Below are 12,544 nucleotides of genomic sequence, written 5' to 3' on the forward strand. Positions count from 1 at the left end.
CTTCATCTATAAACCAGGAAAACAGATAATTGAGCTGGGTGAATTACCTTTAAAAAGAAGGATAGATCAAGACTAAATTAGCCATGCCTGAGAACAAGAGGATTTCTTTCTCCCAGGAGGTAAAAACTTAAGCTCTATAACCATTTTACTTAGCTGGTTTTGCTCTAAGGCCTTTTTAGCTTCCTCCCACTTTCCCTTTCTGAATGGATTTGCTAGATAAGTGACTTATGTGATGGTTGTATAGGCTGGCAATTTCCTTCACAAGGTAAAACCAATCCCTGCAAAGTGGAGTCTTCAAATAAATGAAGTACCATAATTATGCCCAACTTTCCTTACTCTTATGTACTTTTTCAAGTTGTAGTTTAGTGGTAGGTGTACATTTCCTTTGTCTGGACATTAGATTTCAGATGCCTGCAATGCAAGAAATAAGCCAAAAGGCTCCTGAGCAATTAGGGATGTGGCTAACACAAAGGCACGTTTACTTTCCTTCTAGAGAAGGGACACCTTCAGGGAATTAAATAAGTTTCTTAGAGCTGCGCGTAAAAGAAAGTTGGCTAAATTATCCAGTTCTCTTATCTGATTTTCTTAAAGTGTCTGACTATAGCCAATAAGAAGCAAGAAAGGTAAGGAAAGGCTGCTCAAGTCACACGAAAAAGCGAAGCTCACTCTCCCAGTGTGTTCTGACTGTGTACGTGCACGTACAGATGGAGACACAGATGCACATACACAGATACTTAAGAGGATAACAGCACACCGAGAATATAAGAGAATTCTATCGTAATACTTGAGTCATCATTTTTAAACCGTTGAGGGAATCTTTTTTTTTAACACCTTTATTAGAGTATAATTGCTTTACAATGGTGTGTTAGTTTCTGCTGTATAACAAAGTGAATCAGCTCTACATATACGTATATCCCCATATCTCCTCCCTCTTGCGTCTCCCTCCCACCCTCCGTATCCCACCCCTCTCCTTTGAGGGAATCTTCAATTTTCCATTTCCCAGTCCCAAAAACCTAAAATTTAAGAAAATGATAATATTTTCAAAACATTTAATACTTTTCACCAAATGAGTTACTTGGCTGATTTAATATCAAGAAAATGCAACTTCTGAGAACCAAAGACTATGACTGGGTCAGATGGGTTTTTCCACCCTTTGGAGATGAGTTCACTTTTGGGTGTAGCAGGTTTAGGAAAATGATTCCACTGCATGCGAACACCACTGAAGACAGAAGACTCTGAGGAAGGCGAGGAGTGAGAGGCGCCAAAGGCTGTGGAGCCAAGACCTTTTTGGGGCAGCACAGGGTCCGGGTCACACGCTCCGCAGGACACCTTGAAGATGCTCTAAAAGAGCTTTTCTAGTGCCAGGGCCCAAGGGCGCTGCTTGGTTAGGAACCCTGTCAAATGCACAAGCTTCACAGCACCCTTTGCTTCTGCCTTTGAGTCAGTGATCAGAGAGAGATGTGACAGCAACAAGGCAGCAAGACATGGTTCTCTTCTCGTTTTCTGATGAAAAGCCCTATGAACAAGGCCCTTGTCTCCAACATGCTGTTTATTCTTAAAAAACGGCCATACGTGTTTTAAAATTAATTTAATCATCTAAAATCATCCATTTCATTTGATTTCACTTAATCTTCTTTCACATAATTTCCATCTAAACCCTCATAAAATTTTGAGTTCACATTTTATTGATAAAATGATTTTCCTGAGTTTTTCTAGGTTTTCTCCCATGTCACTGACTGTAAATTCATTAGCTGTAGGGACTATGTTTTAGATCTTCTTTGATTTTCCCAGTACAGTGTGTGAACTAGAGATGATCGTGCAATAAATATTCCTGAATGAACGCTGCATGAAAGGAAATTCCCAAGCTGAGTAAGCCAGTTTCTTTTTCCAAAAAGATACCATGATAGAGTGTTGAACAGAACCCCAAACATAAATACCTGCAGGTACTGCTTTTTTGCATCACTTCCGCCCTGTGATAGCCAGACAGCTTGCAAAATCCATCATTGCTGTACACGATAGGCCAGTCCACTATCTGGGCATTCCCCAACACAAAATTAGTATCTGTTAAAAAAAAAAACAAAACAGAAGAAGAAGAAGGGGAAGGAGAAAAGAAAAGGGCATATGAGGCAAGACATTAGTTGAGAATCAATGAGGACATAAATAATAACCAATCCAGGTATTTTTGTTTCCCTCCAAAATGGCCCTCTGAGGAATACAGAAGAACAGAGCTTTAGAACTGAATATTTGGAATGCAAATGCTGAGGTTTCTGTACTCCAAAGGAAGCATGCTTCACCAACCAACCAACGTTTCGGCAGAAATCCAGTGATTTCCGTAAGACATACTCAAGTCCTAATTTTTCATCTCCGTGAGATTATGCTGGTAATGTGGAGCCAGAGAGAATCCAAAAGTAATTTCTTCTGGGCTCCATCCAGCATCTTGGCCCTGTCAGTCTTTTGGGCAGAAGCTACAAACTGGCCTTATGCACCCCGATTAATATTTGCTGATCCTTGGAGGAGAAGGCCTTCTTAGAAAGGCAAGGGGACAGCAGGTTGCCTCCTGGAATACACACACCAGAGAGCCTTCCTCTCCATAAAGAAGTGACTTAGACCTTCCTAATGCTAGGGCTCTATAGAACCTGATCAAGATGCTGGCAATGACAAAAACTTTCTTACTGATTTTGAAATCATGGAGCCGCAGAAAGCACATTGCAGAGCTCTTTCATGGAGCACCGGCCCACCATTCACTTGTGATGCGGGGATTAAGTAAGCCAGATATGTTGGGCTATTTAGCGTGTTCTCACCACTTTCCACATTTTTAAAGATCAGAAGTCTTCGATACCTTTTGTGCTCAGGAAATCAAGTGTCCCTCTTCTCTTTTCAAGACCTTAAGCAAATAACATCCAGAACTTCAATATAATCATTATTTTGGCTTGGCTCTCTCCCCTCCACAGAATAATCACCCCTTCCACACCTCCACCCGACCAAAAAAAGGAATGAAAGGACACACATACAGACCCTTCTTTTGTTGTAAACCGGAGGGGGTTTTGTTTACATATATACACTATGTGGAGTGGAATTATGGTGACATGTAATGTCCTCATTTAATTGGGAGGTTAATTTTGTTCTAGTACAGCATTTACAGTTTATGCACAATATGGGTAACCATCCTTTCCTATCTATGTGAGGAAAAGAGGAAGGAGAGGCAGGAGGAATAGCTAAATACCATAATCTACTCTTTTTTCTGACATTTGGTTTGTTTATTAACACTTGCAAACATTCGAAGGCTCTTAGATTTGAGTGGGCAGCTTAGCTGCCACCAGCTTTGAGAAGACTCTCAGCAGTGCTCCAGCTATACAGCGTACCTGGGTATCTGTTCCTTTCTGGTGGTCCAAAAGGATGGTACCTACCTCACTGTGCCCTCACAATCTGCTGCAGCCCCTTCCAGTGTGAGCAATCTTGGTGAAAGGTGATGTCTCTGCTTGGTGGTTTCGGCCACCAGGAAAGCTGACAGCTAAAGGGCCTGTGGCAGTGGCTCCCCACCCCGCCAAGAGAGACCTGACCTCAGCCAGATGGACCCCACGCACCTGAGCCTCTGACGGTGGACACGAGAGGGAACTAGCAGGTGGTCACCAGGTCGTGGGGTGCTCATCCACGCCTTCCTGCTGGGAGAGCATGGCTGCATCCCTCACCCAGCCTGCAGATGCCTTCAGGGCCACCCGGGATCCTACGCCTGGCTCCCCAATCTAAGGTGGGTGCCGTGGCTCCTTCATTTCCTGCTCAAAATTTCCTTCTACTCCAAGTTGTCAGAGCTCAGCTGTGTACTGGAAGTAAGACTCCTCACTGAGAACCCCTGGGTGTGGTGACGTGGGCACTGCTGACCTCATGGGCTACGGCACTTGCAGCCAACCTGAGCCTCATAGGGTCAGAGATTCAGCATCAGATAAAACAACAATATTGGTTCCACAGTCAGAAGTAGCAGAATTAAAATGAAAGAAGAGCTTACTTACTTATTTATTAGCAATGGAAGCTACGCTTACTATCAGTCTGAGCAGGGACTTCAACTAGAGGGATTCATTTTATGAATACGCACAGCTTCAAAGTTCTAACCCCTGGCTAAATTTAGAGAGCGCCTATCACTTATTTGTGCAATTTCTTTCTCTTTGCTGAAGATACGCATCTGTGTACATATCTATTGTGATGAGTAATACAGTAAGTTACTCTTAATGTACTCTTGGGAATGCTTTGATATACTGAAAAGGAACAGAAAACAGCACCATCATGAAGTGAATCTGCAAACCTGCTAATCTTATAAATATGCCTTTAGTAAAAATACACAGCCAGTCCTTCCCTCTGTCTCTCCCTATATATGCACAAATACTTCAAGTTCCCATTGTATATCAAGCACAATGCAAAACGCTGGGATATCCAGCTTGACAAGGTATGGCCCATGCCCTTCGGGAACTTACCAGAACAAATAGGCCTGCATACAACTTAACTCTGTTCGGGGGAGGTAAAGGACTGTGTCTCTGAGTGGTCACAGTGGAAGTTGCTCTCGTCTGGAAGGATGAGTAAAATTCACTTAAACATTTTCAATGCCTAAAATGTACCTGCCACAGATGACACAAAAATAGACAGAGAACTGAAAATACGACGCCTGCCTCTGGTAAATGTAAGAGGCTGTGGGAAGAACAGAAAATTTCAGGCAGAGGACCCAGCATGAGCAAAGGTCGGGCAGCACAGGACACAGAGCAGACTGGTGTACACACAGGGCAGCCAGGAAGACGAATGAGCAGGAGGTGAGCCTGCAGACTGGACTGCAAAGGGTCTTGAATATCAGGGAGCTCTGACTTTATTCTGGAGACAAGCTAACCCTTCATGCTGGTCTTCTCTCTCTGAAAAAACTCACGTTTCTTGAACTGAGTAACTAAGGCTTAAAAGAAGTACAAAATTCACTGAATTATCCCTGAGTTCATATGAAGTCTAGTCAGTTTAACTCTCTCTCTTAAGTTCTTAAGAAGAACTTAAAAAAAGAAAAAAAACTAATTAGTATTCTCAGAAAGACTCAAGTGACAATATACCCATAAAACAAAAACAAGATGCTGGGTGGGGGTGGGGGTGGGGAAGACCCATAGGAGAACAAATGAACAAGTAAATAAGAGCTCCTGTAAATTCAAAGTAACAATTAAAAATTCAGCATAAATGTTAGAAGACAAAATAAAGTCTCACAGAGTACAGTACAGAAAGAGACATAAAAAAATAAGACACAGAAGATCAATCAAGAAAAACAGCATGCATCCTAATAAGAAGAGCAGAAAGAACAACACAAGAATAGGACAGAAGACTTTTTTTTTAAATTAAATGATCAAATCTGAGGGTAGAATAACAATATTTTCAGATATGATCATCAGGTAAGATCTGGGAAATTTATTTCCCATATATTCTTTCTTAGGAAGTTACTTGAGGATGTTTATCAGCAAAATGAGGGAGTAATACATGAAAGAAGACAACATGGGAACTAGGAAAAAAATGTGGCTCCAAATATAGAAAGCAGGAAAGGAAGCTAATAGAAAACATTCAATATGGATTGCTTCAGAGAACAGAAGTTCCAGAAGAGAAGTTATTTAGAGATAAAGGAGGTCAGGAGTTAATGATATTTCTGATAATCTGGAATAACATAAAAAGTTTAGGCAGACTTCCCTCGTGGCGCAGCAGCTAAGAATCTGGCTGCCAATACAGGGGACACGGGTTCAAGCCCTGGTCTGGGAAGAAGCCACATGCTGCAGAGCAATTAAGCCCATGCGCCACAAATACTGAGCCTGAACTCTAGAGCCCACGAATCACAACTACTAAGCCCACATGCCACAACTACTGAAGCCACACACCTAGAGCCCATGCTCCACAACAAGAGAAGCCACCACAATGAGAAGCCCGTGCACCACAATGAAGAGTAGCCCCCACTCGCCGCGACTAGAGAAAGCCCACACATGGCAATGAAGACCCAATGCAGCCAAAAATAAATAAATAAATGAATGAATAAAAAATTTTTTTAAAAAAGATACTGAGGCATGTTAAAATTTTAAAACAAAGTTTAGTAAACATATATAATTTGGGGGGCAGAAAAGAAAACTAGAAACATCAAAGAAAACAAAAGCTGTGCAGGAAGGGAAACCAAATCATACTATATCACATCACTGTCATGTAAACACATTATTAAATTCGAATTTCTACAACCAAGTCAAAATGGACAGATCATCCAAAATGAAAGTAAATAAGGAAACACAAGCTTTAAATGATACATTAAACAACATGGACTTAATTGATATTTATAGGACATTGCATCCAAAAACAACAGAATACACTTTCTTCTCAAGTGCTCATGGAACATTCTCCAGGATAGAACATATCTTGGGTCACAAATCAAGCCTTGGTAAAATTAAGAAAATTGACATTGTATCAAGTATCTTTTCCGACCACAACGCTATGAGACTAGATATCAATTACAGGAAAAAAATCTGGAAAAAATACAAATACATGGAGGTTAACCAAGATACTACATAATAACCAAGAAATCACTGAAGAAATCAAAGAGGAAATCAAAAAATATCTAGAAACAAATGACAATGAAAACACAATGACCCAAAACCTATGGGATGCAGCAAAAGCAGTTCTAAAAGGGAAATTTATAGCAAAACAATCCTACCTCCAGAAACAAGAACATCTCAAATAAACAACCTAACCTCACACCTAAAGCAATTAGAGAAAGAAGAACAAAGAAACCCCAACTTAGCAGAAGAAAAGAAATAATAACGATCAGATCAGGAATAAATGAAAAAGAAATGAAGGAAACAATAGCAAAGATCAATAAAACTAAAAGCTGGTTCTTTGAGAACGTAAACAAAATTGATAAACCATTAGCCAGGCTCATCAAGAAAAAAAGGGAGAAGACTCAAATCAATAAAATTAGAAATGAAAAAGGAGAAGTAACAACTGACACTGCAGAAATACAAAGGTTCATAAGAGATTACTACAAGCAACTCTATACCAATAAAATGGACAACAAGGAAGAAATGGAGAAATTGTTAGAAAAGCACAACCTTCTGAGACTGAACCAGGAAGAAATAGAAAATATAAACAGACCAATCACAAGCACTGAAATTAAAACTGTGATTAAAAATCTTCCAGCAAACAAAAGCCCAGGACCAGATGGCTTCACAGGCAAATTCTATCAAACATTTAGAGAAGAGCTAACACCTACACTTCTCAAACTCTTGCAAAATATAGCAGAGGGAGGAACACTCCCAAACTCATTCCACAAGGCCAGCATCACCCTGACACCAAAACCAGACAAAGATGTCACAAAGAAAGAAAACTACAGGCCATTGCCACTAATGAATATAGATGCAAAAATCCTCAACAAAATACTAGCAAACAGATTCCGACAGCACATTAAAAGGATCATACACCATGATAAGTGGGGTTTATTACAGGAATGCAAGGATTCTTCAATATACGCACATCAATCAATGTGATACACCATATTAACAAATTGAAGAATAGAAACCATATGATCAACTCCATAGAAAAAGCTTTTGACAAAATTCAACACCCATTTATGATAAAAACCCTGCAGAAAGTAGGCACAGAGGGAACTTACCTCAACATAATAGAGGTCATATATGACAAACCAACAGCCAACATCATTCTCAATGGTGAAAAACTGAAAGCATTTCCACTAAGATCAGGAACAAGACAAGGCTGCCTACTCTCACCACTATTAATCAACATAGTTTTGGAAGTTTTAGCCACAGCAATCAAAGAAGAAAAAGAAATAAAAGGAATACAGGGCTTCCCTGGTGGCGCAGTGGTTGAAAGTCCGCCTGCCGATGCAGGGGACACGGGTTCGTGCTCCGGTCTGGGAAGATCTCACATGCTGTGGAGTGGCTGGGCCCGTGAGCCAGGGCTGCTGAGCCTGCGTGTCCGGAGCCTGTGCTCCACAATGGGAGAGGCCACAGCAGTGAGACCCGCGTACCGCAAAAAAAAAAAAAAAAAAAAAAAAGGAATACAAATCGGAAAAAAAGAAGTAAAGCTGTCACTGTTTGCAGATGACATAATACTATACATAGAGAATCCTAAAGACGCTACCAGAAAACGACTAGAGCTAATCAATGAATCTGGTAAAGTAGCAGGATACAAAATTAATGCACAGAATTCTCTTGCATTCCTATACACTAATGATGAAAAATCTGAAAGAGAAATTAAGGAAACAGTCCCATTTACCATTGCAATAAAAAGATTAAAATACCTAGGAATAAACCTACCTCAGGAGGCAAAACACCTGTATGCAGAAAACTGTAAGACACTGATGAGAGAAAGTAAAGATGATATAAACTGCTGGAGAGATATACCATGTTCTTGGACTGGAAGAATCAACATTGTGAAAATGACTATACTACCCAAAGCAATCTACAGATTCAATGCAATGCCTATCAAATTACCAATGGCATTTTTCACAGAACTAGAACAAAAAATTTCACAATTTGTATGGAAAGACAAAAGACCCCGAATAGCCAAAGCAATCTTGAGAAAGAAAAACGGAGCTGGAGGAATCAGGCTCCCTGAATTCAGACTATACTACAAAGCTACAGTAATCAAGACAGTATGGTACTGATACAAAAACAGAAATATAGATCAATGGAACAGGATAGAAAGCCCAGAGATAAGCCCACACACATAGTGTCACCTTATTTTTGATAAAGGAGGCATGAATATACAATGGAGAAAAGACAGTCTCTTCAATAAGTGGTGCTGGGAAAACTGGACAGCTACATGTAAAAGAATGAAAGTAGAACACTCCCTAACACCATACACAAAAATTAACTCAAAATGGATTAAAGACCTAAATGTGAGGCCAGACACTATGAAACTCAGAGGAAAACATAGGCAGAACACTCTATGACATAAATCACAGCAAGATCCTTTTTGACCCACCTCCTAGAGAAATGGAAATATAAACAAAAATAGGGGGCTTCCCTGGTGGCGCAGTGGTTGAGAGTCCGCTTGCCGATGCAGGGGACGCAGGTTCGTGTTCCGGTCCAGGAAGATCCTGCATGCCGCGGAGTGGCTAGGCCCGTGAGCCATGGCCACGGGGCCTGCGCATCCGGAGCCTGTGCTCCGCAACGGGAGAGGCCACAACAGTGAGAGACCCGCGTACAGCAAAAATATAATAATAATAAAATAAATAAATAAATAAACAAATGGACCTGATGAAACTTAAAAGCTTTTGCATAGCAAAAGAAACTATAAACAAGATGAAAAGACAACCCTCAGAATGGGAGAAAATATTTCCAAATGAAGCAACTGACAAAGAATTAATCTGCAAAATTTACAAGCAGCTCATGCAGCTCAATATCAAAACAACAAACAAACCAATCCAAAAATGCGCAGAAGACCTAAATGGACATTTCTCCAAAGAAGATATACAGATAGCCAAAAGACACATGAAAGAATGCTCAAGATCACTAATCATTAGAGAAATGCAAATCAAAACTGCAATGAGGTATCACCTCACATCAGTCAGAATGGCCACCATCAAAAAATCTAGAAATAATAAATGCTGGAGAGGGTGTGGAGAAAAGGAAACCCTCTTGCACTGTTGGTGGGAATGTAAATTGATACAGCCACTATGGAGAGCAGTACGGAGGTTCCTTAAAAAACTAAAAATAGAACTACCATATGACCCAGCAATCCCACTACTGGGCATATACCCTGAGAAAACCATAATTCAAAAAGTGTCATGTACCACAATGTTCATTGCAGCTCTATTTACAATAGCCAGGACATGGCAGCAACCTAAATGTCCATCAACAGATGAATGGATAAAGAAGATGTGGCACATATATACAATGGAATATTACTCAGCCATAAAAAGAAATGAAATTGAGTTATTTGTAGTGAGGTGGATGGACCTAGAGTCTGTCATACAGAGTGAAGTAAGTCAGAAAGAGAAAAACAAATACCGTATGCTAACACATATATGGAACCTAAAAAAAAAAAAAATGGTTCTGAAGAACCTAGGGGCAGGACAGGAATAAAGATGCAGATGTAGAGAATGGATTTGAGGACACAGGGAGGGGGAAGGGTAAGATGGGATGAAGTAAGAGAGTGGCATGGACATATATACACTACCAAATGTAAAACAGATAGCTAGTGGGAAGCAGCCGCATAGCACAGGGAGATCAGCTCAGTGCTTTGTGACCACCTGGAGGGGTGGGATAGGGAGGGTGGGAGGGAGATGCAAGAGGGAGGGTATATGGTGATATATGTATACGTATAGCTGATTCACTTTGTTATACAGCAGAAACTAACACAACATTGTAAAGCAATTATACTCTAATAAAGATGTCAAAAATAAAAACGTCAAAGCATGGAATATTTAACTATAAGTATCTGAATAACCACATCAATTCTAACACTGCAAAAATACAAATGATAAGCTTAGAGAGAGAAGAGAAAACAATCATGAGATGGTATCTAGAGCTGATACAGTAAAAAGAAAGGTATAAATATTTCACTTAAAGCTGCAAAGGTAATCAATAAGGGAGTAATATAATTATATTAGGAGGAGGAGTAGGAAGTAGATAAAGTAAGCTAAAAGCTCAAATAAATTAACAGAAGTCAACAGATAATACCTAAAATTGATAAATCTGGAAATAGCTATAATGCATGTTATTTGGAGACCTGGCAGAAACTATAAGAAGAAACAGCTAAAATTAGAAAATGTGGCCTCTGGTGAGCAGGATGGGTGAAAGGACAAGGCATAGGATGACTGTTTTTCTTTATAAGCTTTTCAGTTTGATATTTTTAACCATGAACATATACTACTTTGATAAAAATAAGTATATTCTTAATTTTTAATGAATTTAATCAGAAAAGATTAACTTATTGCTTAAATTTTTCAGTTACTAAAAAAATTAGAACAGGATATATTTGAAGCTCCAGATATCACTGTAATTTCTCATAAAAGTATTCTGGTCATCTTTTAAAGGTAGTGATTGTTCCTCAAGCATTGCCACTGTTCCTGGGGTGCATATTACAGCCTTATCTGGGAAAACCAAGTCCACTAGCATTTTCTTTGACTTTAGAAAGGAAACAAAGAACCGGAAGTGCAGTAGAAATAGAATCATCAGCCTATTGATCATCCACTTAGGGGATTTCTCATCATAGAGTAAAATTCCAAAAGAGTTTCCTTTCATTGCTAACCCAAGCAAGAAATTATAGCTTCCAAATAGCAAGACTCCTTACTCACTATGTGATAGAAGGGCTAAGAATTCCCTCTTTTGAATTAGAGTTTTCTCTGGATATATACATGCACCTCAATGTTCACAGCAGCACTATTTACAATAGCCAAGACACGGAAGCAACCTAAGTGTCCACTGACAGACGAATGGATAAAGAAGATGTGGTGTACACACACACACACACACACACACACACACACACACACACAGGAATATTACTCAGTTACCAAAAAAAGGAATGAAATAATGCCATTGCAGCAACATGGATGAACCTAGAGATTATCATACAAAGTGAAGTAAGTCAGACAGAAAAAGACAAATATCATATGAAATCACTTGTATGTCGAACCTCAAATATGATACAAATTAACTTATTTACAAAACCGAAACAGACTCGTAGACATAGAAAACAAACTTATGGGAACCAAAGGGAAAAGATGGGAGGGAGGGATAAATTAGGAGTTTGGGATTAACAGGTACAAACTACTCTATATAAAGTACATAAACAAGGTCCTACTGTATAGCACAGGGAACTATATTCCAACTATCCTGTAATAAACTATAATGGAAAAGAATATGAAAAATTGTATTTATATATGTATGTATAACTGAATCACTTTGCTGTACACCAAAAACTAACACAATATTGTAAATTAACTATTCTTCAATTGAACAAACAAATTAATTAAACAATATGCCTTGGGAGAAAACAAAAGAATTCCCTCTTTATCCAAGGACTTGGAGTGAATGAAGGGAAGAATTCTAGTTCCAGTCACAAACACATTTCCTTCTAATACCAGAGAACCCAAGCATTTAGAAATTCTTCCCCATTCCCTACCCCATCCCTAGCACCCACATGTATACCCTGCTCTGGTTGGCGGGAAAAGGGCATATTCTGGATTCTCTTCAATTAATAAGATATAAATAAGTAATCTATAAAATACATTCCAGAGCACAATCTCTGGATTTGTAAATTGGGGGCTACCCATACAAATACCATAACATCACATATCATCAAGAACTAAGGGATTCTACATAGGTGATATTCCAGGTATTGATGAGAATGGGTACCATTCACTGAAATTTACTCTGTGCCAGGCTCTGTACTAAGTACTTTATCATATACCAAAGTAGGGTTTTTTTTAACCTTTACAACAATCTTTGTGAGGTGGTATTACTTTACTGAATGAAGTGTCATGGACTTTATCATTTTACTCATGAAAAAACTCTCTAAGGACATAGTTACA

General features: G+C 39.3%; 1 protein-coding gene across 1 annotated transcript in view; it reads right to left on the reverse strand.

Moving 5' to 3' along the window:
- The window catches only part of KCNH1 (potassium voltage-gated channel subfamily H member 1), a gene marked incomplete at its 5' end in the record, with an annotated part of 382,492 nt that extends 380,385 nt beyond the window's left edge, over positions 1 to 2,107 (reverse strand). Inside the window, one exon of the mRNA XM_079928220.1 lies at positions 1,938 to 2,107. Coding sequence (XP_079784346.1) covers positions 1,938 to 2,107 — 170 coding nt within the window. The remainder of the gene's footprint in view (positions 1 to 1,937) is intronic.
- Between the last annotated feature and the right edge of the window lie 10,437 nt (positions 2,108 to 12,544).

The sequence above is a fragment of the Stenella coeruleoalba genome (genome assembly GCF_951394435.1).
Source record: "Stenella coeruleoalba genome assembly, chromosome: 1".
Lineage (NCBI taxonomy): Eukaryota > Metazoa > Chordata > Mammalia > Artiodactyla > Delphinidae > Stenella > Stenella coeruleoalba.